This window comes from Accipiter gentilis, chromosome 7, assembly GCF_929443795.1.
Source record: "Accipiter gentilis chromosome 7, bAccGen1.1, whole genome shotgun sequence".
Classification (NCBI taxonomy): Eukaryota; Metazoa; Chordata; class Aves; order Accipitriformes; family Accipitridae; genus Astur; species Astur gentilis.
Window position 1 is genome coordinate 15,453,470 of NC_064886.1, and position 25,005 is coordinate 15,478,474.

Consider the following 25,005-nt stretch of genomic DNA (forward strand, 5'->3'; position numbering starts at 1 on the left):
TCAGAACAAGGAGACTCAAAGGTTGGCTGAAAATGTCAGAAAAATGTTTCCAGGGATTTCAGAGTAAACCAGAACTATCCTTGATAGATGATAATGTCACCTTTAATGTACAAAAATGCAACAAAAAGGCAGATAAGGATAACTATTAAAGACTCCAGTTACCACCTCAGAAAAACACACTCCTGTGTGTAGTGTAACATCGTGCAGTATCTTTTGTTTTTTTCTTCCGGCACACACAGAGGAGCAGAGGATACTTTTTATCCACATAGTGTAAGATGTCAGCTAGGGTTTAAAAAAATAAGCAGCACTTGCTTCAGGGAAGCTGGGCCTTCTAGTTTAGATGGAGTGATGCAAATGTCACAGAAAGAAAAAAAACAACCACCAACCAACCAAAACAACCCAAAGGCCCACCACAGATTTTTTTTTTACAGTCCCAGACTAAGAAGCAGCAGCATAACAAAACTTGAATTGAAACTGTCTATATTCTTTAGTTTACAATATAAAAAACAGAGAACGAGACAGCTTTAAAAAAAAAGATATTTCCCCCACCGCATAACCTTTGAAATGCTTAATAGAAAAAAAATCCACAGTGTCAGACAGATGGTTTTATAAAGGCAACAGCACTCTTTATTTCCGCTGGAGGAAAAAAACCACAGTTTCATCTCCTACCTCGCAACTTCGTCAAGAGCTTAATGCAAGGCTTATTCCCTTTTTTTCAACTGTGAAAGTCACAGTAATCCCCTTTTCAAAGAAAGATGCACTGCCACTGTGCAAGAAAGTCAACATTCCTGCAAACACCAAATAAGCTATTTAGGGATGCAAGCTGTATCATTAAACAAAAACAGTGCAGATATACCAGTTCTAGTGTACACTGAAGGAATTTTAATCATTTGCTATGTAGAACAATGGATTATTGGTTGAAAATAGGATTCCAAGTTATCAACCACCTCACTGCTTATGATCAAGTCAATGTTATAGTGATTTTATACTGGTTAATAGTTGGTCACACAGAACTGCCCTGTTTTGCCCAAGGAACAAGTGCAGGATTAGGTAGCAAGATCAGACCATATGTACCAGAGGATCTTCATGCTTCTGCCAGCCAGAACAGAGGAATATTGCTCACTTTTAACTACTGTAAGGCTTTCCCGTGGATATACATTGCATACTTGTGGAGTGCACTTGAGAGTCACAGTGTAAGTACTGTAAACACCGACAGAAGTGCAGATAAAAAGCTACAAATATATTGTATGACGAAAGACCTGAGGAAAGCTAGTTAAAACATACTTGCAAATTGTTACAATACCATTTTTATGAGTGTAGTCATATTGGCTTGTTTTAAAATCAATAAAAATATTCAGATAAAAAAATATATGTATTCACATGAAGGATGAGCATTTGAATTTTAAAAAGCAACACACATTTCCCTTTCAGATGACAGAATTAAAACTTATCTTTCAGTAAGTATACATTAAAATTTCACCTGATTTTTTTTTTCCTATTTGAATTTAGCACCCACACACAGGCTCGCACTCATGCACACACACCAAGTGATCGCAAAGAAGCACCTGTATCTATCGCTTATTTTCTTGCTGCCCTCTGACTATGGGAACTAGCTGGTTTTGAATCACTGCAGAAACTGCTACTTTACTAGACAGATGGTCCCATTTTAGGATCTAAAATTCTACTGGCTACTTGTCCTTTTTCAGAAAGCACTAGTTTAATCTTGAGCTTGGATTAGCTGTTCAAGTATAAAATTATCCCTCTTAAGCAGGAGCACATGATAAAATACCAGTAACTAGAGAAGAGATAATCACAAATAAACAAAACTAACAGAATCTGTCAGCATGAAGCACTATCCTATGTGTGTATATGCATATAGATACTCTTCCATGTAATGACTGGACAAAACAGACAATGGCTTTGGATTATTCAGAAATGACTAAGCAGATGAGTATTTCTTTGGTAAGTAATGATGTTTCCCTCCTGAATTCCCCATAAATCAAGTTTTCAAGCTTTACTGCAATCCTATATCCTGATGCTAAGCAAAATTTCTATCTGCTCTTCAATAAATATGTTTATATAAAAACTTTTCCTTCAAACCTAAGACCACATGGTTGGGGAGCCAAATGCAGAGTACCGTGATCTGAAACTCCCTCAAACAAAAATGAATCAGCTTTTTCTAGCTGATAATGCCAACTTAGAAGGCAGGTGAAATGTTTACTTAAGCATCCAGGAGTGGTCTTCAGACCGATAGCTCTGAAAGCCTTCAGTTTTATGCAGATTTGGTCATCCTTATTTCAGAAGATGGCTAAGGAGTTATTTTTCCACAAGAGAAAGCTGTAAAACTTGCTGAAGCTCTGCATCTTCCTCTTCACGACGTTGCTTCTCCCGTTCCTCCTGCTCTCGGACAGACAACTCCATGGCAAGCTGCAAGTCTTTTTCAAAACTGGAAGGTTCACTAGGGGTGCTGCAGTGTGAGTTACCTGAGCTTGTTAGATAGCTCTCCTGCAGTGCCCTGAAGGAGAAAAAGAACTTCAATAAGTAAGAGAGACAGAGCCTATTTCACATTTCCTGCAACAATCCTTCCTAGCAACTGTTTTCTAACTGCAAAGCTGAAAATCTCTCCCCAGAGAGCAGAAAGCAGTTTTCAGGATAAGAGAGCAATTGTTCTAACATCCATAAAATTCCCAGTGTAAAACCTGTTCTTTGAAGGTTCCTCAGAATCTTTCATATGTACTAACAGTTACATTTTCAATGGGCTTCTAAAAGCATTCTCACCTGGTTCAAGGGTAACATGATTTTCCACATACAAAAGAACGAAAAGGATGCAGTTCTTCGTGTGCACAAAGATTTCTTTGGACTTAACTGCAGGAAGACCCCACAGATACCAGAGCATATTCTCAAGGGTTCATTAACTATATGTTGCTAAGTTTTTAAGGATTATATAATGATTTTGAAAAGAAAGAAGACCTACTCTGAAGTGTACAGCATCTAATAAACAAACATTCAACCAAATTCACAGTTTTTAAGAGCAGAAGGACTGTGTTTATTTGTTGGGTAAAGAATCTGTCATGTGCGCAGACCAGTCCCACAGCTGAGCTAAAGAGCTACACTATATAAGCCAGGGAGGCCTAGTTTAGAGTCCTTGCTTCTTGGAAAAGCAAAAGTTAGAAGCAGCACAGGAAAGGAGACCTTGAGTTCTCTGCATCTGCTACCTACATACACAAAAAAACCTGCAAAATTGCTTCATGCTACTGTTGGAAGTATTTTTGCTCTGTCACTGCATGGCTTAACGTGGAAAAAATTAGTTACCTCTGATACTGTATATTGAAGTCCTGTGAATATGCAACTGCTCCATTGGAATGCACCCCCACTTCCTAGAAAAGGGGAAAGACAGACAATTCCACAGCAGTTAACAGATCTGCAGTGCAACTCACTGAAAGGTAACTCTTAAATCACTCTTATTTCTTCTGAAATACATTATTATATTTTTCTCTTCTGAGGTTATTAGAAAAATAGGTCCTACATTGGTTTAATTCAGAGATGCAGCTATCACTGCATAGTCCTTATCAAAACTGTCACATCTGCACTGCACAGATTACAGCACACTTACTTGATTTCCACCGGATTCCAACAAACTCTGTTGAATAGCAAACTGCATGATCTCGTTATCTTCATCCTGCACGTGTATGTTCCTACCGTCATCTTGGATGTGGTAAGATTTGGGGATCTCAAACACTGACTGGTCAACCTCAAAATTAGCACCTACAGAAGCCAAATATACTTACAAACATGACATAGTATATTTTTACAACTTGTGAATTAAAAAATTCTGAAGAATGTTTATGCATTATTAAGTTCACTCCAAAAATTCAGATAAACCACCTGGCTAAATATACCAACAGGCTCTGAAAGACTGCTGTGGCAAACAAGCACAGCAGTAAGACAGAATGCAGGGTCTTTCTTTAGGATGCTGGCAAGTCATACAAATAAAACCAGTGTGCAGCAGAGCGCTAAGGTGGCTGAGCTGTGACAAAACCAGACAGGGGGGGTGGGGAAGGTTGCAAAAGATGAATACCACAGTGGCTTTTCTGAGATTATTCCTAATGAATGGGTCTGCAACAGATCATAGGACAGAGTATCACTGGATATATGCAGTCATGAGCATTGTGCTCAAATGTAATCCACTCTTTTCTGAAAGGGCATGCAGACTTAGCTGTCACTTACAGCAATTTTATATTCCGCTTCCCATAGCAATAGCTAGCACCAGAATTTAGACCTCAAAATACTTGGGAAAACTTGTTAGAGCTCAGTTTAGTCAGTCTGGCAGGCATGGAAGGGGCAGAATGGGTCTGTATGATCAGTATCACACACCCCAGATCAGCTCTAATGCCCTGCAGCTTCCTCTCCCCTGTGAATGTTTCATTCTCTGCAGTTAACCCATTTCTCTCTTCTGTGCATTACACTGACAGAAATGTAAACAGGTGCGATCACTGCATCTTTCTACCCCTTACCTGAATCACACTGTGCACCTCCAACCATTTGTGATGATGTTTTGTCAGCTGTCCTGCAGCCGTTGACATTTTCAAATGTAATTCGGGCATTCAGCACATGGAATAGGGGAATTTCTGCAAGAAGGAGTGCAAGATTTCTGTCAAAAAGAGAACTCTCTCATTCACTTCTGCATCTACAGCCACATCAAACCCATACACATTTATTGAATATATTCCACAAGCAGCATCCCATAATGACAAAGTATATAGTAACTCACTTCACCAAGAAGTTGCCCTTAGTCATTCTCACTGTCTCTCTAAATCTCTTATCTAAGGCATTGAAGCTAAGAGGAAAGGGCTAGCAACAGCTCATTCTTACTGAAATGATACTGTCTTTAAAATTATACTTCTGTACTGGTCATTCAGAATTTGGATTCAATGACCCCAGATGTACAAGACAATGTATGTCTGGGTTCTCGGCTCTAGATATCAGTGAGATGATTAGTAAAAAACTGACATGATTTTTGTAAATATATGCTGCAAAACCAATAGAGAGAGTGTAAATGAAGAAGATGCTACAATAAAAAAATGCTAACTATTACCAATTTTGACAGGAAATCCTGGTGGAAATTCCAGAGTGATGAAATCCCTAAGTCTGGCAAAATGAGCACTAGTTCTGGCCATCAGATCAATGATTGGAGTGACTTGTTCCATAAGAGACAAGGGAAACTCTTCACTCATCCACAAGGTTGCTTTAAATCTTAAAGAGAAAGTTGCATAAAACCATCCTAAGTTTACAGTTTAGGAACAGATGCAAAGCAAAACACACAGCATTGTCACCTGCTTCATACATTTCAAAGAGTCAGAACAGTTACTGCTCTGAGGAACTGAACCACATTCCTGGTCAGACCAAAGGCAAAGCACAGGAGGTTACTAACAAGCTACAGCACTAGTCCAAACATTTTCTTTGGCTTAGTGGATGAAGAATTAGACTATAGCTGAATACTTCAAGATCTCTCTTCTGATTAATTTTGAGAGCTGGGGGAAAACCACACTGGGTGTTTGTAAAAATGGTTTCCAGAGATTAGATAACTGGGAATAGACAAACTAGAAACAGTTAAAATTTCATTTCTCACTTCTGTGTTCGAATGGTGACTTCTTTCGGTCTTCCTATGTCTCTACCTTTCAAATCAAATTCTGGGTCAAAGTATTCCTCCAGAGTAATAGCAGTAGGATTGTTACTTGCAGCATACTCTGTTGTCTTGGTTGTACTCTATAAGGAAAGAGAAGGGGGGTGGGGGTGGGGAAAGTATGGAACAAATACACAGCGGCTACTACAAGAAACTTTTAAGTTACCTCTTGTGAAGTAACTCACACTCTATTTTAGACACCAGCAAGACATAGCCATAAATACAAGCACACATATTTAGACTGCTTTCTATTGAGGTTAAAAATCTCCAAGTATTTTAGAGACAGGAAAAATCTACTTAAATACTTTAAAGCTAGAAACCAACCAGAAATGCACACACAAGCTACAGCTCCAAATCCTTTATTAAAGGCAAAACTTTGATGAGGTATTTGAAACAAAAATCTCTAGATCTGTGCAAGATCTGCAATGCCATCCTGATACAGAGCCAGCAGTTGGCAAATCTATTATCTACTGTACTTAAGTGTATACAGATGCAAGGGAGTTTCTAAAGCCATACTGAAATCATTATCAACACATTTCAGAACAGCAGAGGATATACGGTTTTCCTCCGAGTTGCTGAAGAGCAGCGTGCTAACATGTCACTTCTTCCTCTCATCATATCTTTGCCTGATAATCACTATGCTAGCACCGTCTCCCAACTGAGGTTCCTGCAGGTCTGTGGACATGTCTTCCCAGATTACTGGTGGGTTGCCACGAAGATCTGTGCTTGCTCAGATTTACTGCCTCTGCTCACAACCCAGCTATTGCTGTGCTAATGGATTCTATGTCTTTTTCATAGGAGTGTTCAGAAGGAGGTACCTGCTATCCATACAGAACATTTGACCGCTTAAAAACAAAAACATTCTCAGGGAAAACTTAAACCTCATCATTGCTGCCAAACTAAGGAAACAAGAGGCGATTCCACACACCTAGAATTCCTACCAGTACAGATCTCTGTGCTGCAGTGACCTCTTTCAATGTCAAAGACACTCACCTGTGCACCATACTCATGCTCCACTGTACCCAGAAATGATTCCAGAGGGTTCCTGTCAGCTTCAGATAACAGGAGGGAAAAACCAGAAAAATCTATTACTATCAATTAGCAGTAAAATTTACATACACACCAGGCTAAAAAGCAAGGCTTCTAACCCAAAGTGAAGTAAGCCGTTCATACTTTCTGTAAGCTCTACCAGGCAAGCCCAGGACCTAAAGCTGACAGTATAAAACTGGTACAATACAAAGAATAGAGGAAAAGATTTTTCAGTGGTTTCTATCATTAGGAGATAGCTTTATTATTCACAGTGCCTCTCCTCCCGGGCCCACAAAGTAGGCCAATGAAGGGCAGTGTTTCCATACAAAGTTACTGGCTGGTCACCCTTTACTCTAGTTTAAATACTAGAAAAAAATTAGTGGACCAAAACAAAACAAAAAGTCCGAGCAAACAAAGCCTACATGAATCTTGTAATCACGGCCAAAGCAAAGTAAATGCATGAATACATTCCAGAGCAGGAAAAAGCATGGAAAAGTGCAGCCTTTTAACTTTCAATAAACTTTTAACAGTTTTGAAGGGCTCTTATTTCCTCTTAATACAGCTAGGATAAATACTGGTTCATTTGTAGGTTAGGAGTCAAGTAATGAGCTACCTCAGACACACAACATGTGAAAGTAAAGCAGGGTGAAGTCAGCAAGAAAAGTATTTCCCTTGTCTACCTGCCCAGTTCTTCTGCAGTCATGCAGAGAAGGCATCAGAGAGCCAAAAGGTTCTACTTATTTCCAGTTTCCTACAGGAAAACTACCTTTATATCTTTTCTTCTCCTCTTCTGTTAAATGTTCCGTTCGGATTTTTGTGACCACATTCACATTGTTTGCAATGTATACCTTTAAAAAAAAAAAAAATTACACGGACAAAACCCAAAAAGCATCACAAGTTAAAAAATAGAGTTCTCTCTAGTAAAACACCATGTACACAAATCTAAAGACAGAATAAATCAGCATGGATCTGCCTCTCATGGACAAAGATCTTAATTTTTAACATACAGGTGATCAATAGGAAATGCTGCACTTCGATTTTTCTATTCACTTTGGTATAATGGAAATCTTACATAATATAATCTTGACAGACCTATGCTAAGGCTGAATCTACATGCCACCTGCTGGGCAAGTTGATAAAATAAGAAACCTTGCAAATCATACATCATATTCTCTCCAGACAGCATTAATCTTGCAAGCATCCTGTGCCAAAAGAATGGCAAAGGAGTCTGGTCATCAGTTTTGATGACAACAGAAGTCAGTCTTTCAACCAAGTTCCTGGAATGCACATTTACACTTTTAAATACGCTTTCCTAACTAACCAAACCAACCTCAAAACTAGACAGACATTTCCAAGCCTGCTGGAAAGAATCCCCACCTGGGCAGAGATTTTAAGAGACAACAGGGAGGGAAAGTCAGATAATGCTATTCCTAAACAGAGGTCACTTGTAAGACCTTCCGAATGAAATTTAGTGATAGTTTAATTCTGCAGGAACACTAATGAACCCCACATCCAACTGAACAGTCCTGCACTCCTACCAGGAAAAGCCTTCATATAAATGTCGAAAGCTATTCAGCATTTATTCTTCTGTTAAATGAAACTACAAGATGTGATTTATTGCACAAATTCCAAAACCTGGAGTAAACACAGACTTATGAATCAGGGTAGTTAATTCTTTTGATTCTTAACTTGAATTCCTAACATGGTAAGGCTGTAAAGCCATCTTCAAAAATATTTCACCAAAGTGAAATGGAAGACAAAAACAGTGTCACATGGAACAAATCTGAGCAACTGTTATGACTCACGAGCATGGTCAGGGTCTTTAATTTACCAGCAGTCTTTCATTACTTGAATTCATGATGCAACTCATGGCAGCAGGAGGCTGTTATTTCCCAGCAATAGTGTTACTAGAGAGTGCTCAAGGCACTTCACCAACGGGTTCCTCGTTTTTTAGACAGCGAAAGAATTGACTATTCAAGAACTAGTTAAACTCCAGTTTTTGGATGGAAGGGAGTTCTAGCAGTTATGCTGAATCTTTTGCCCCTCTTCTCCTGAAATGCTTTGATCCTCCCTCTCCCCTAAAGCCCCTGCTGATGTTCCTGCGTACAGGCCCCATCCCTCCCACAAGCTTGGCAGCCCTGAAGCTCCTCACTCCTGCCCAGTTCTGCTGGCAACACAAAAAGCTCTCAATTGGAAGTTTTAAGACCTGAAATATTTAGGAAATAAAGGCAAAACACAACCCGACTTCAGTTAGTTATAAGATCTCTTAATAGAATAGAATGGGCTTTACCTTTGCTTCATAACCATTTACACCTTCTGCTTTCTCTGTCCTCCATACCCAGAATCCAGATGTGGTTCTGACAAAAAGTGAACACCACAAGCATCTATACAGTTGCATTTCTACACAATCCCCAGCCCATTTTTTTCTAAAATTGTTTTGAAACAACATTTGATAGCTTCTTTGATTATTTACCCCAGACAAAAGCACAGGTCAACCTGTCCTCACCCACACCGATCACAGGAGGGCCGAGGAAGTCACACTGTTTCTGTTCTTATTCAGTCCATGGCCCAAGCACAAAGGCTCAGAGATTTTAGACTGAGATGTGGATACCTGAGCCACAGAAGACAGCCTAAAAACTCACCGAATTATTTTGTCCAACAGCCTGGGCATGGCAGCTTTTAACACACAGTTTAATTTCAAAAGTAACCTGTCACTGCAATTTGGGGAACTGGATAGTAGGAATAATTCTGTCTAAGAAATCTTATTTTCTGGATGTGTAGATGCTGCAGTTACTAAGGCTCAGTGAACATCACAGGGACTAGTTCTGGGTAGCTTTGAAAGGGTACTAAATATTCAGGAGAAAGATGCCGGAATTATACAGCTTGCTTTGAAAACACTTGTTTTGTATGATCATGGGGGTAGTTTACTGCATCACAGAGCACTCCAAAAGGAGCTTCATAAAAAGGATTGTTTGAACCAAGCTGACAGATACCTAGATAAACATTTGTAATAAACAAGGAAGACAAACGTGCGTCTGTGGAAAGACACACTATACACGTATTTTTTTTTAAAGCATTAATGTGACATTTCACTTACTTAGCTACAAGACACCAAGTTCTTGCCCATTAGTTTCAGCACTATACATACAGATTTGGGTGAAATGCAGACTTGTAATTAGACATTAACATGGATCTTACTAATATGATAAACTGGAAGTTTTCTGCAAATCAATTCTTTCAACTGGAAAGTTTTTGCCAAGCAATAGTGGCAAGCTAACCAAGTCAAATTTATTTACCTATTGGTGTGTGAAGTTTAAAGTTATTTCAGATCTAGCCCTAAAAGTTTTTATTACCAGGGCTTTTGAGAGTTTGTCTTTAAAGCTTTATTGCAGGTATGACCATCTATACTCTTGAAGTGTGTATTTGCTAAGAGAAACTTTGTATCTTACCTTTCAAAAGCAATATTTTTTGTATCAAGGCACGTATTAATAATTGGAGATGTAAGGCGTCTTTCCACATCTTTTCTTTTTGGTGTCATAGATCCCAATGTCAAACGCTTCATGTGTTGGGAAATCTCAAAACGCTCCGTTGTAACAAACTTATCATCATGATTGATCTCAATTAGTTCTGCCCAACCTCCAGTATCTGTTGGAAATGGTACACCTCAGTCTAAAAAACCTTAGCAACAGTATACCAAAATGAGAAACTGTATGTCAAATCAGGGTGGACGCTAATTCACTGTATTTTGCACTCAGCTGAGATCAAATTTGGAACTGTATCTAAAATTATTGAGGGGGCAGGAGAACAGAAGGGGGGAAACTAAGTAAAAGGCTGAAGTAAAATTTTAGCCCTATTACCAAATTTTGACCTCAGATTTACTCAAAGGAAAGATATTAAGCCATTACGTTAAACCACAAAACAGTATCTCTAGGAGACAGTCACAGAATGTATGTATAAAACTTTTATAAAATTTAGTACTCAGCCTCAACAGGTCTTTTTGTGCAAAATCGGGATTTCTCATTGTGGCTCTCATAGTATTTGGTGATCAATGGTGCAGACGTGATAAAATATTTACCTTCTCCCTTGAAAATCAAACTACGCCTTCCTCTCTCCCAGCTCATATTTTCAAAGCCCAGTAAGGTGATATCAACACGCAGCTTGGCACCACTTTTCCAGATGCGGCAGACATCACTTGGACAAACTCTAGAAACCAGTGGGACTATAAAAAAAAAAAAAAAAAAAAAAAAAAAAGAGAAAAATGTAAATAGAAAATATTAAATAGACTAAGCACACAGGAAGTCTGAACTCAAGCAGAAGCTATATCCCTGACACAGGATTGCGCAGTACTACAATCATTATTCCTGAGGAGGTGAGATACTGATCTTTAGCTTTAAGAACAATCAGCCTAGGGACAGAACCCACCAACTTTAAATTAAAGATGAACATAAAAAGGAAGAAGACATTAGTTCAGACTAAAAGACGTGAAATGGCATAAACCCCACCTCTTAGCAATCTAATAGTTAGCTGTTTGGAAAATTAAGTCAACTCTAAGGCCTAGCGTTCATTCCTTTAGAAGAAAAGGAGGTAGTTCCCAAGTAGTCTGTGCATCTATGTATAAGACATATATCACTGTCTTAGTCATCAACCAAGGTAAACAAAATCCCAAGAAGTCTTCAGCAATTCTCACAACGGCTACACTCTCCGTTAAAAAAACAAACAAACAAACCCCAAAAAATAAACCAAATAAACAGGAAACAAAGCATAACTGTGCAACAGAAATATAAGAGGTTATTCTGAGAGGTGAAGAGATAAATATTCTGGGGAGCAGATATTTGTCTGCATATCCTTCGTGACATTTTTACATAAGCAAGTCCCTTTGTCTACAGTTTAGAAGAGGTAGCAGTGACCAGGATTCTTACCCCAGCTAGTGAACTCCCATTTCATTTCCACATAAAAGTCAGGAGTCTGGAGAAGGAAAATACTTTATGAATACCTCATTAAATAGTTTTATTCTAACATTCAGCACAGCATTTCTCGTGAACATTTTAGATAAAGGAAAGCAAAAAAAGAATAGAACTCAAGACATGATAAATGAATGTTAAAAAAACGAAATTGAAACTAACAAACATAAAAGTCATTGGCCTACCACTACTGCTTTCTGATGAGCTATTCTTCCTTATTTTACTATAGGAGCAGTAACACCTTCAAGATTCAGTGTCCAGTGTTGGGAGTTCATGACTAAGGATTTCAAAGTCAAGTCAAGGAAAAAGTCTCCATCTCCCACCACGCTATGGAATATGCAAGTTGAAATGAAGAACACAATTGCCCATCTGATTCCAGTTTACTTAACTGAAGTACTTGAATGAGAACTGCTGTCTGGAGTAAGAGGTTTAAACTAAATAATTACCTCATTAATCTTTTGGAGTAATTCAGGAACTCCTCCAAGTGTCATAGAGGTCTGCTGGTAGTCCCGATGCTGCAGAATCATTTGTACCATTTCTGGATCTCCGGTACTGACAGCCTCATGTAAAACTGAAAGAAATCCAGACACAAGGTAGTTTCAGTTTGCTTTCTGAGCAAAATACATAATATAAAAGCAGTCAAAATACAGCATCTGCAACTGAAAAGTATTAACACATGACTTCTGTTTTCCAGATTATCTTTACCTGTCCATCCCTGTGCATTCTCTTTAGTTACATCTGCCTTGTGCTGAAGAAGGACTTTGGCAGATTCTATATAACCCAAGGAAACAGCAAGGTGCAACAAGGTCCGGCCTCGTGGATCACGCTGATCAACATCCTGTTGAGTATCCGAGAGAAAAATAATGCTGAAGCTGTCCTATCAAATGCAACTAATGAGAGCACACTGAGAAGAGTTTATATAAACAAAGCTTGTCAGTGGTAATCCAGGGGTCAATATTCCCTAAGTGTTCCCATGTATCAGCCTGTGGTGCACAGCCGACTCAGTTTTCAAACACTACTGTCCTGCCCTTCCCCACTGAAATAAAAGGAGGAGCAGAACAGGGCCTATAAAACCGACATGGTAGGAACGGGTATCACTGTAAGACATGACTGAGTTCTTGGTAATGCTTCTTGTTTCTTTTTCGATAATTATTTCCCCTTCCATCTCCTTTCAGAAGGGGTCTCTTTCAGGAGAAGATGGGAATTCTAGACTGTGTGCATTGCACCATGGCCAGTCAACAGCCTGAGAGACCAATAGAGCATTTAACATTATACAACGTAATGGGGAGAAGGAAAAAAAAAAAGTAACAGGGCATACAACACTGATTCTGTATAACACTTTTTGAAAGTATAGAAGCAAATGGTATTTTACAAAGCATCCATTTGACTGACACACACACAGCACAATGAAGAGTGAGTGCATGTTGTACAAGTCACTAAAAAAAAAAAAAAGAAAGAAAAAAACTACACAGGCATAAACATCCAAAACATGCAAGCACAACATACTCATACCTTACATATTTTTCACTATTAGCTTAGAGATTTGAAACAGAAGAGCATCTATAACTAAAGGAAAAGTGGAAAGTCAATAGCGGAATAAGAAAGGAAAGTTATTATGCAAGTTAACACGGTTATCTGACAGCATTAAGTTGGAAAGATCACACACAGAGTAAGGAAAGCTTCATTTTAAAGCATTCCCTTTTCACTTCTGTGGTGGAATACCAATTAATTTGTTTCCCCACTTCCTACAGCTCCAATGCCTACTGCACCAACAGGTAAAGGACTCTAAGGCGACCCTCCCAATTGTCTTTGCTGCTGTTAACCGGTAACCACACATTCTACCTGTCATTTGCCATACCAAGTGCAGCTGGCTAGTGTCTTTTCATTCCCTCACGCACCCTCCGACAGCAAGAAGCTTATCCCTGGGAAGCAGGAGGAAACATATCTTTGGAATACTTTAAAAAAAGAAGTTATTTAAAAGCAGATAAAGGAAGTAAGAGACAGACATATTCCATCTTAACATGTTGCTTGTTTCCTTACAGTATAAAGCATTTGAGGCAGGAAGCAGCACTTCACAGGTGTGAACTGCAGTCTCAGACTAACAAGAAGCAGAATGATCCTTATTTAATGGCAAACTTTCACAGGCAAGAACTTTATTGAAACAAATATACAGAAGCAACGTGCCAGTAAGGTTAAAGATTTTGTTAAGGAATAAGATCACATGAATTAGATAAAAAGTAACTGCATTCCAAAGATTCTCCTAAAAATAGGACAGGAGCATGCTCTAAGCAAGCATTAGTAAATTGTGGTGTACCGTTAGAATTGCAGATGACAGCCACTAGTCAGGAGGTGGCACAGCTGATCTTTGGCTCATATACTTGTGGTGTCAGGTATAATGTAATTAATATGCTCTGCTTCTGCAAACTATACTCCACACTAGCAAATGTCAGAGCTTCTACATAGCATCTCAGCAAGAAGGATGTTTGCTGCCGAGCTCTGCTGCAGCTTTTCAGACCATTTCCTTACGTCATTACCATTTCTCACTTAGCCATCACAGAGAGGGAACAGCTTTGTATTTTTCTACTCCACAGCATGAAACAATGATCCATTTTTTTACCAGAGATGCTGAAAACATTCCAGCCAGTATAAAAATGCTGCCCCCATGGTCTTGGACAGCAACGAAGCTGTAAGTGCTGGTCCTCAGCAAGCTAAAGGCTGGTTTAATCTTGGGCAGCAGCAGCCACTTTTTCTGCATGTTGACATCCCATTAAGGTAAGCAGTATTTATTGCTTTTCTGGCACAGAAAAAAAATTAATGTCCATCACATCTGCTCTTCCTGATCTGTTTCAGTGACTCCTAATACTTTCTAAAGAGCTACTCTGCAACCCACATTTGAATGCTCTGAGCACAGCTTTACAGTCAATGTTTAACATCTTACACAACAAAAAGTATATTCCTATGCCTTCTTACATCACTCCCGCAACCACAAATAAATAGGTAAAGAGAAAGAAGAGCAGCAATCCCACAAGCCCAGCAAACAGACCTGGCAGTACCATCCAGGTTACTTCTCTCTAGAAAGGCAGTAAGCGAGGGGCACCAAGTCCTGTACCATGCCACAAGCTCTTTTGAGGCCAACAGCCCCACAACAGCCCCTCTATGGCCCGGGTGTCCCAGTTACCTTGTCCTGCAGCTCCTCGTCCAGGCGCCTGTAGTCATTATTCCAGACCAGGACGTGCAGGGGAAACGCACTGCTGGCCCTGCCAGGGGAACTCATCATGCCACACACCTGCAGGAGCCAGGGAAGCAGGGTGCCTACCCTCACTGTTCCCCCCTCTCTTTACTTTGGAGACCCCAGAATACTCAAGCTCTCACCCCTTAACCTTCCCCTCTCTCCTGGCACCCACCTGCCCCAGGTGGTGGGGGGGAACACTGGGCCACAACCCCCTACAAACCCTTCACCCCGCTCCAAGGGGTGCCCCATGCAAAATCCCACTCCTGGGGGTCCCCTGCTCTTGGGCACCCCCCCTCAACCCCACACTACAGAGGGTCCTCTCTGCTCCTGGTACCCCCCTCAGCCCCACACTCGGGGGAGTCCCCTGCCAGCCCACCCACAGCCCCACACTGTTGAGGGCCTCCTGCTCCCTTCAGCCCCTTCACTCCTGAGGGTCTCCCCTGCTCCTGGCCGCCCCCCCCCCCCAACCCCACACACCCGGCTACCCCCGACCTCCACCTCGCCCCGCCCCCCTCCTTCCTGTCTCTCCAGGGCAGCGGCCAGGACGGACCACAGCGCGGCAGGTGCGGGGGGGGGGGGGGCGGACGCTCCTCCTCAGAGCCCCTCAGCCTGCCGCCACCGGCGAGGCCACGGAAAAAGGAAGTTGCTGCTCTCCGCCCACCCTGCCCCCGCGCGGGCGGGGAGATGGAACATCCCTTCCGCGAGCTGCCCTATCGCCCTCCGCGCGGAGGGCCGGTAGCGCGGCGTTGGGCCGGACGAGGCGCTCAGCTCTGGCTGCTCCCCCCCTCCCTCCACCGAGCATTGGTTTCGTCCGCCCTGCCGCCGCCGCCATGGTTGGTGAGGGCACGGCTTGGTGGAGAGCAGCCTCTTCCGCCAGCCTGCGGGGCCAAGCGCCCGAAACCGTTTCTCCCAGCTCCCCCTCTGCCCTAGTCGGGAGGGGACAGCGAGCAGGCCGGCGCAGTCACTTACGGGAGGTCTCTGCGCTTCCCCGCAGAAGCGCAACGCTTCTATGAAGCCAGAGCGCAGCCCGAGGCAGGCGTCTGCCAGGGACAAACGTGGCCGACCCCGCCGCGGCCACAGCCTCGCCTAGGCTGACTGCCGCCCTTTTGCCAGGAGCGAACATGGCGACCCGGACCCGCCTCGCACCACCCGCCGTTGCCCTGCGGGACGCAGCCCGGCGCTGGCGTACGCAGCTTGGTGAATAGCGCCGGTGGCGGAGCGGGTGGCGTTACCGTGCGCCTGCGCGCTGCCGCCTCGGCTCGGCCGCCTGGCGCGGGCTGGCGGCGGGGACCCGTTAGCGCGGCAGGAAGCGCCCGGTCCCGCCGCCGCGCACCATGTCGAAGCGCCTGAGGAGCAGCGAGGTCTGCGCCGACTGCAGCGCCCAGGGTAAGGCACCGCCGGCGGCCGGGGCCGAGGCGAAGGCACCCCAGCGGCCGGGCGAGCCCATCCCCCTCTCCTCAGACCGGGCAGCGGCGTTTCCCGCCCCCCCCCCCGCCTCAGGCGCTGAGGGGGCGCGGGCAGGTGGCGGCCGTGAGGGGCGGGCTGCGCAGGGGCTCCGCCGGGCCCGCAGTGGCCGCGGCCGCCGAGTCGGGTACCCCGGGGGGGGGGGGGGGTGCTCCTGTCAGCGGGCCGCCCCCCGGGAGCGGCCCCGGCTGCCCGGGGCGGGGGGAAGGCGGTGCTGCCGGTGCTGTGCTGGGGGGTGTCACCACCTTGTAGCGGCCCCTCATCGGCGGGGAGCCGGTTTTGCTGGGTTTGGAGGCGTTTTTAGCGGTTTTGTCCCTATCGGGCTTTTTCTGAAGGACCCGTTTTCGTAGCGAGCGGTGGTGCGCCCAATCCTCTCTTCGGTTTGCTGTAATTTTAGTTGAAAAGCGTACGGACAGGTCGCCCTAGGAGCCCGGCTGTGTCTCCCCGCTGGCCTTTCGTGTCAGCCCCGGGTCCGCGCTGAGGGGCCAGAGCTTCGGGGAACGAACGGGCCGTGGGCAGCGACCACGCTCTGGGTACAAGTAAATCTGAAACTTCTCAGCTTCGGAAGGAGGAAGGCTCACTCAAAGAAGTCTTCCAGTCAGGGAGCTAAAAGGTGGGAGGAAGGGTGTAGGCTGGAAATGTAAGGGACGGTGGCTGTTTTAGGGGACTTGGGAAGATGAGAGTGGGACTGGCTTTGGAGACCTCCCTTATTCCGAGGGTCGGGGGGGAAGTAAAATTTAGACTTGTTAGGTGTATGACTGGCCCCACAGTGTGGGTTTGGGTGTAGGTACCCCAGACTTCCAAAGAAAGGGTGTTCTGAGCTGTCTGATAGACTCGGATTGGAAATGATCAGTGAGCAGCATAGGTTCTGTGCTGACAGGCATGTTGTATGCCTTACACTGCAGATAAGTTTGGGAGTTTATTGAAACATATCTTGTTTTTAGAAAGTTGGTTGCATCTCCTTTTCTGACCGTCTGTGGTTTTGCTGTTCTTATGTTTAAAACTGTCCAGTTCACTTTTTTTTTGAGCAACTGTATGTATTTATTGTCTTTCCTTCGCAGAGTTATGTTGTTTTTGTTGTTTGTGTTCTGTGCTGGTTCTTCCAATATAGTTACTTATGTAGATACTGAAATTAATTAAAATACTGTAATGTAGATAACATTTGAATGGCCAGAAGATATGATGTGGGAGAGGGGATAACAACTTTTATAAAATAGGACTTCTGTTTAAAAAGAAAAAATAAAAAATCCCAAATTAACTCCCGGGGAGTTACTTTTATCTTCATATAGTTTTGTTTTCACAATAAATAGAGCGTGTGTATCTTACGTAGGCAGTTGTCCCTATCTTCTACAAGGTAGCATGTCTGTGCTTTTAAACATCAGTGGTGTTACGACTCTGAGATAAAGTTGTGTTATTGTGTTCCTATTCGTTAAGCTCGTCAGGACTATGCAGTGTGTCAGAATTACTACTAGGGTAATCTTGTAAGCTGGCCTTTTATTTTGTTGTGTCGTGATGTTATAGCATTGTCAGATATTTACTTGATCTTGGTGAAGAAATTTGCTGGGTTACTCATATATATGAAGAAGTCTTAATTTAAGCAGCCTTTTCACCCAGATCAGGTGTAGCAAGTGCAGAATGCCTGACTGCTGTAATAATCAGTAGTTGCCCCTTGAACTTCAGTATACACTTTGTTTCTTTGGCAAAGTATGAATAGTTTTCTCTTACATGAGGTGATTTTACGTGTACTTTTCTGGTACACTTCCTATTCTCGGGCAGGAGCTCGCTTTTCAAACTCACAGTTCAGGCTTGTCTTTATCACACACTTCCTGTTTTGAATCACTCTGCCATGTTCCTGAAAACAGATTTGACCTATCTTTCTAGCTTCTCCCCTGTTGTATTTTGGTATCGGCTTAAGCGTATTTTGATTGTGTCCATAATTGGATCTCTTTTAAAAATAATTGAAATAAATTCCAGCACAGACACTTCATTAAATTAAATTTAAACCTGAAATACCAATTTTCCCATAACCTGACAGCTCTCTCTGTTTCTTTCGACTGTGTAACACTGTTCCTTCTCCCTTTCCTGTGCCCACCTGTTACTTGGGAAGAAGTACACGGTACTAAGCCAGGTATTAATTGAATTGAGGGGCTATAAATAGTTGTGCAGTTTCATTGAAAAAACTCAGTTAAACAAGCGTGACTCAGAAAATGGGTTGCAGTGCTCAACTTCTGGCCGCTTTTTGATTAGTCCACTCTCCACCAGGCATGCTGTCAAATCTGCTGTGTTCCGTATCATTTAGGCTCCTAAACTGGGGCCTGAGCCACTGCCGGTCTTCTCTCTGGCCTCCCCAACGCTCTCTAGGAGCAAAGAGCTTTCTCTTTGCCCATTGTGCTGAACTTTTCAGTTCCCTTGCCAAATCCATCTGTTGTCTTTCCTTTTATTTTTCTTTTATTGTCTTTTTTTGCATCACACCATCCACATTTCCAAGGGTGCCAGTTTTTGACAGATTCTACGTAAACGTGGACTCTTGCATCAGTGTGATTTCTTTTAAATAGAATGTACAAGCTGAAATTATAAGCAAGGTCTCAGCTTTTTTCTTCAGAAGAATTTTAAAACCCTGTTTCTGCTATGAAATCACCAAATAAACAGTAGCTGACTTTATCATGGCTAAAACGGCAATTGTTTGGAGCCCATTAAATTAGGTATTGAGGTGGATGTAAAGAAAAAAAAACCTGATGACTCTTTAGTCAAAACAGAGTGAGGCTCACAGCAGCCTTTAACTAGTGATTGAAACAAGAAATGTAATGGCTTTCAGAAGAATCCTGTTAGTTTATGAATGAGTATGTGATAAGGTTGTCTAATGAAAAGGGACTAGACTAGTTAATCTGGAAGGCTGCCTCTAATCTTGGGTCGTTAGGTTAGTGCTAATGCCTCTCATTTCATTGTTATTTTTTTCCTTCTTAGAGGTTAAAGTTGTTAAAATAATGGAATGATTTAATAAGGAGGTTGTGTGCTTGTTATTAATTTGTTTTTTAAATTAGGTTAGTTTTTTTTCCTAAAACATATGCTTTAATTTGGCTCTGGGCTGTGATAGTTATCATCTGTGAATAGATGCTCCCATCCCTCATGGCCTGTGGTTCGAACAGGTTTGCCTACATTGCCTTCAGCACACATACATCAACTCTGCTTAAAAACCACAACTGTGATCAGATCTCATGTTTCAGGGATTCAGTAAGTTTATTGCATGGGTCAGAGAAGACTTTTTTATGATGCACAATTGCTTAGATGTATTCTGACAGCATGCAGAAGTTCTCGCATCAGATACCAGCCTTGTGTTGTACTCTATTTGGCCTCAAACTGATCTCTGGATTTGAAATTAAGAAGAATTTTCCAAAACAAAAGAGAATATTGAATTCCTTTTTCTTTTTCCTGGGATGTGCTAGATCTGAAGATCTGTCTTGCTGCTCAGTTGCCTGTTACTGCAGGGTTCTTAGCACGTTGAGTTTCATGTGTCACTGACAAAACTGGAGTGTCTTCTGAAGACTGAGCTAAGAGTGGTAGAGGGACCTCAGTTTAATGTCCTCTTTTGTATATATTCAGTTGCAGTCTGATATAACACTCCTCAGTTTTATACTTTGTGATGTTTGAAGCTACATAATAGCTAGTATATATTATTTACTTCACCTTCCATCAGTTGTCTTTCTGGTTTGCTTATAAGATGGTTTCAATTTGGATCTGTTCAGAGTTGAAGTTAATTTGCTTGATAGTTTTTGATTTTACTGAGTGTTTACCTTGACACATATATATCTTTTTTTTTTTTTCACTCTGACACTCTTGAGTGTTTTTACTATTTAATGTGGAAATTTTAAGAAATTTTACTAATATAGAACTGAAGACTGAGTACTATGTGAAAAAGCACGATTGCTATTTTGTTTATAGACTTTTGAGTTTTTCAGAAGAGGAGGTAGGTACTATTGTTAGAATTATTTTTGTAGGACTCCACTAAATGACAGGTAAGCACTTCAAGAAGGTAATAAATTTAGTGTTCTGTTACACTTGCAAAGAAAGTATTTTCATAGGAAGAACTGCAAACAGTGGGGCTTGTTTCAGAGTTTCCACAGCAGGTCTCCTTGCTGTCCTAGGACTCCTACCTCCCCAGCAAGTGTAAGGGCTGTTATTTCCTCAGCATCTAGTGGCCCAGCAAGGCTGTAACATTCACAAGCTCATACAATGGCTAAGCGGTAAAGCTAAGGTTAGAAGGCAGGGCTCCTCATTTTAGTCTCGGTGTTTGAAATACAAGGTCATATTGCCTTCTGTGCTGTAATTAACGTATTCTTTTTCAGATCCATGTTGGGCATCTATAAACAGAGGGATTCTGATCTGTGATGAGTGTTGCAGCGTTCATCGAAGTTTGGGGCGTCATATCTCTCAAGTGAGACATCTCAAGCATACACCATGGCCTCCAACACTGCTGCAGGTAAAAAGTAAAACTGTGTCTTCCTTCATTAAAACTAGATACATTTTTTTTTTTAACACTTTTTATGGAATTTAAATCACTAAGTTTTTGTTTGAGAGGGGCTGGTCCTTTTAAGCTTTCTTTTTCTAAGTTAGTCTGCTTTTATTTCTCTTGTTTTGCTATGATGGACCACTAAAATCAGAATTGTCTATGCCTTTTTAATTTGATACCTTTGTTTTGGAAGGTCACCGTCAACTTTTCTTTCAGACTTCTGCAATGCATCTGCTTCAACCTAAATTTTCAATCTATAGCAAGCCCCTCTTCAGTAGAGCTGCTGTTGGGAAGAGTAAAGAATTTTAAGGCGGTTCTTATTACATTCCGCATGTGCCTGGTTCTTATACCACAGTATGTTATGGATGCTGGCACATAGAATATGAATCTCTGTTGGCTCGCTGTCTGGTTGAAAATAATTACAGATATTTGATAGTCAGTCTGTGCAGCTAGCAGCAAAATCTCTTTACTGCCTGGTTGTATACATTTTGGATTTCAGATGGTTGAGACACTGTATAGTAATGGTGCTAACTCCATATGGGAACATTCGTTGCTGGACCCTGCCTCTGTTATGAGCGGAAGGCGCAAAGCTAGCCCACAGGATAAAGTGCAGTAAGTGGAAAATTACAGAATTTTTTGTTTTTGTAGAAGCGTGATTATTTTATTCAGCAGTAACAGAGACAGCAAGGTGTCTGTGGGAACCTGTGTATATTTTGTTGCGGGAAGAGAACAGGAGTAAACTAGTCAGTTGTTCACTCACCTTTTACCTTTTTTATTTTAAAAAAAATTTCCAGTGATTGATTTTTCTTCAAAATTATTGCAAAAATGGAAATACATTGGTTGAATTCTCTGAACTATAGATTCCTGACCTCTAGCTTTGAGTAGTGAGAACCTTTACTTGTACTTGACTCAAAAGACTTAATTCTCATGACATATGCTTCAGTTAGCTGAATGCTGCTAATGAGAAGGAGTTTGGCTGATGAATTAAAAATTGAGAGATTTCTGTCATTAATATGGTGCTTCATTTTAAAATGTAAATAAATGCATATATTAAGTATAGGTCTTAAATTGGCATAATTAAGTTCAATGTTTACTTCTAAGAAATATACACTACATCCTACAGTCTGCAGATATTTTGATGTTTGTAACAAAAGTATGCTTTGTATAGTTAGACAGTCTGCACTGTGTTGTTTTGTTAATGAAAATATTTTTCCATGTCGAACTTTGCTACTAGTAGCATGCAAAGTCTAATGCAGTCTTCACTTGTGAATTTTCCTTTTTCTAGAGCATCTGTATTATTGTGAAAGCACTAATATTTATTTTCTTTCCCTTCTGTTGCTTGGGTTTCTCTTTACAGTCCCAATAAAGCAGAATTCATTAGAGCTAAATATCAAATGTTAGCATTTGTTCATCGCTTGCCATGCCGTGAAGATGACAGTGTTACTGCCAAAGATCTTAGTAAGGTTAGTATGTTTTTTTCTGGCGGCCTGCAGAAACTATGACTTTTGTGTAACAGAACAGTGATATCTGACTGAATTAAATTGGTTGCTTCTGACTTGAGATAACTGTTGCTGTTCTTCAGCACTACTACATAAACAAATTCACCTTGACTTCAACTTGAAGCCACTGTTTTTTGGTAATATATATGTAGATACCGGAGATGTGGATGGTTAAGAGGCATCAATTTAGGTTAACCTGGAGAAAAACATTTACAGAAAACGGCTGTAGCAAGAATTCTTACATGTTTCTAAAAGCATGGCTGAAAAAACAAATGCTGGATCACAGTTATTGCTGCTGTATTAAGTACAATCCCGCTTCTTTTTCAGCAACTCCATTCCAGTGTAAGGACAGGGAATCTGGAGACGTGTTTGCGATTACTCTCCTTAGGAGCTCAAGCCAACTTCTTTCATCCTGTATGAACACTTTTTTCATTATTTTGATATACAATCAATTCTTACAGTTCATAGTATTTATACTGATTTCAGCTGATACACATTATATTTTAATCTTCTACTCAGACCTGTTGATTAAGTAGATGTTTTTCTTAATAACTTGTAGGAGAAAGGAAACACCCCACTCCATGTTGCTGCTAAGGCAGGACAGACTTTACAGGCAGAATTACTAGCCGTTTATGGTGCTGATCCTGGCACGCAAGATTCCAATGGAAAAACTCCAGTTGACTATGCAAGGTAGAAGGCTCTGACATATGCGATGCTCATATATTAACTGATGTTCCTAAACCACATGATGAACCTGCTTAGATATGTTTCTGTCCTGAAAATAATTTGACTGTTAAATGCTAGTAGGTACTTTTTCCAGAAAGAGCAAATGCATAAAGAGTATAAATAAGCATTTTCATAATTTCATAGCCTGTATTCTTGTGGATGCTTGAGACAACAGTTGTGATCCCAATGAAACAGGCTGTGCCAATCTAGCAGCTCACAGAAAAGTAATCTGAGGAGAAGAGTTTCTGCAAGCTCAGCAAGCTGAGTAGACTCCAGGAGTGCAGATTAACTAGGGAATGGCTGTAGGAAAGAAAGGGCTGGACTGCACACATGGGTCAGGGAGCAGGGGGTAGAACCAGGCTTTTTAGTGGCAGTGAACTGTTAGGCGCATCCAGTTGCAGAACTGCACCCTCAGGAAAGCCTATCTTTAGAAGGGCTCTAGGTTTCTGAAGGGCCCACAATATTCATGTCAAGAAAGATTAAACATGAATGTCTCTGCTGATTAGTTGGGCAGTAACGAGGCACTGCAAGATTTGCAGCACAGCATTGAAGGTTTTTTGTGTTTATATGCAAAATTGGACATTACTGATCAACTAAAAGCTGCACATTTGTGTAAATGAAGCATCCTCATTGCTCTGATTCCTTTTGAATTGAGGCCATGAATGGAATCTGATGACTGTGTAAGTTCACTTGGTTGCAGAAGACAATATGCCAGAATATTTCCATTTCTCAATGTTATTAGGCAAATGTGAAGTTGGGCGAGTTTGCAGTGTGACCTCATGAACTGTCTAGAAAATTGTAAATAATGTATTCAAAATAGCCTATATAACCTGTTTGTTTTTTTCTACAGCAAAGCAGTAGGCAAAGGTTTTCAGAGTTTTGACTGGCTCATTTGGGAAGTTCATAAAAGTTTATCTAGGGGTTTTTTTTGCCCACTGGAAGATACTGTTGAAAATCCTGCTGTTGGTCTATGCTGTGTTGATACGCTCAAACATGTGCATTGTTGAACAGTTGCTAAACTAAAGCTGTTTCTCTGACCATTTTTTAATATTTTATATGTCTTGAAATGAGTAACTAATCTAACTTTTGTGTGTGTGTGTGTGTGTGTGTAAACCAGACAAGGTGGGCATCATGAACTGGCAGAGCGCCTGGTGGAAATTCAGTATGAACTGACAGACAGGTTAGCTTTCTATCTCTGTGGCAGGAAACCAGGTAAGTAGGAAAAACTACACTCCGAGATCTTTCAGTGTTAATTATAGGACAGTTCAAACTCTGGTATATAATGTTTGTGTCGGTGTTACTACACTTTTTATATGCATTTCAAATATTCTAACATTGCATGAATTTATATAGGAAGAACTGAAGAAAGTATAAGATGTAAAATTAGTGATAATGCATTTAAAATTCAGATAAAACTGCAGGATTTTAAGTATACCTAAATTAAAAATTAAGTTTCTTTCTGTTTTTCTACAAATAGTGTTCTGTAAATGGAATACCCCTCAAAGTGTGGAGAAACCTATGTGTAAGATCAGATGAGTACTGTTTAACTTCAAGGAATGAATTGCAGGGAAAATACAGATTTTGTGAATGTTGAATAGTCTCCAGGAGATATTGTAGAAACTCGGTCTGAGTAGTTTCTTCACATTGAAATGCAAAAGCAGGGGAGTATTCAATTAAGTGGGTACCTTTTGAACACAAGCACGCTTAAAAGTTTTTAGCCATTAGGTACCATAAAGACACCTATATTAGAACTTTTTTTTTTTTTAATGGAACGTTAATACAGTTGATAAGCCTTAACTGGAATCTTTGGTAACACCAGGAAATTGTGGTAGGAACTTTCTTTGAAGACTTGCTAGATTCCTGTAATTGGAAATTGAGTAATTGCATGCAAGATAAATGATTCT

At 41.2% G+C, this 25,005-nt stretch overlaps 2 protein-coding genes across 11 annotated transcripts in view; one reads left to right on the top strand and one right to left on the bottom strand.

Annotated features, from left to right (window-relative positions):
- Positions 1-601: 601 nt before the first annotated feature.
- On the bottom strand, positions 602-16,024 carry ANKRD13A (ankyrin repeat domain 13A). 6 transcript variants are annotated; one of them, XM_049807046.1, is made up of 17 exons: positions 15,875-15,950; positions 14,852-14,930; positions 13,532-13,595; positions 12,379-12,511; positions 12,120-12,244; positions 11,632-11,677; positions 10,788-10,931; positions 10,162-10,357; positions 9,003-9,069; positions 7,479-7,560; positions 6,677-6,735; positions 5,630-5,766; positions 5,096-5,253; positions 4,515-4,628; positions 3,614-3,765; positions 3,313-3,377; positions 602-2,515 (listed from the first exon to the last, which is right to left on the bottom strand). In XM_049807046.1, the coding sequence occupies exons 5-17, from the start codon at positions 12,207-12,209 to the stop codon at positions 2,317-2,319; spliced, it is 1,509 nt and encodes a 502-aa protein (XP_049663003.1). In that variant the 5' UTR covers positions 12,210-12,244; positions 12,379-12,511; positions 13,532-13,595; positions 14,852-14,930; positions 15,875-15,950; the 3' UTR covers positions 602-2,316. The 6 variants fall into 6 exon arrangements, with proteins under 6 accessions (XP_049663003.1, XP_049663001.1, XP_049663002.1 ...); XM_049807044.1 differs by lacking the exon at positions 13,532-13,595 and having other exon boundaries at positions 14,852-14,959; positions 15,875-16,024; XM_049807045.1 differs by lacking the exons at positions 13,532-13,595; positions 15,875-15,950 and adding an exon at positions 15,456-15,867 and having other exon boundaries at positions 14,852-14,959.
- A 105-nt stretch (positions 16,025-16,129) lies between these two features.
- Positions 16,130-25,005, top strand: part of GIT2 (GIT ArfGAP 2) — a 33,111-nt gene continuing 24,235 nt past the window's right edge. For all 5 annotated transcript variants that reach the window (XM_049807037.1, XM_049807040.1, XM_049807041.1 and 2 more), the window contains exons 1-7: positions 16,130-16,291; positions 20,713-20,846; positions 21,376-21,488; positions 22,234-22,339; positions 22,703-22,789; positions 22,935-23,065; positions 24,219-24,313. In XM_049807037.1, the coding sequence (XP_049662994.1) occupies positions 16,240-16,291; positions 20,713-20,846; positions 21,376-21,488; positions 22,234-22,339; positions 22,703-22,789; positions 22,935-23,065; positions 24,219-24,313 (718 nt within the window). In that variant the 5' untranslated portion in view covers positions 16,130-16,239. The remainder of the gene's footprint in view (positions 16,292-20,712; positions 20,847-21,375; positions 21,489-22,233; positions 22,340-22,702; positions 22,790-22,934; positions 23,066-24,218; positions 24,314-25,005) is intronic.

What these genes read in the sequence shown, in the direction of transcription:
- ANKRD13A (XM_049807044.1), bottom strand. Translation starts at nt 14,950, where the DNA reads ATGATGAGTTCCCCTGGCAGGGCCAGCAGTGCGTTTCCCCTGCACGTC. An exon ending in AGCATGAGTATGGTGCACAG is followed by an intron (nt 5,767 to 6,676) that starts GTGAGTGTCTTT and finishes CTTTCCTTATAG; the next exon opens with AGTACAACCAAGACAACAGA. An exon ending in AGGATTTCCTGTCAAAATTG is followed by an intron (nt 4,629 to 5,095) that starts GTAATAGTTAGC and finishes TCCTTCTTGCAG; the next exon opens with AAATTCCCCTATTCCATGTG.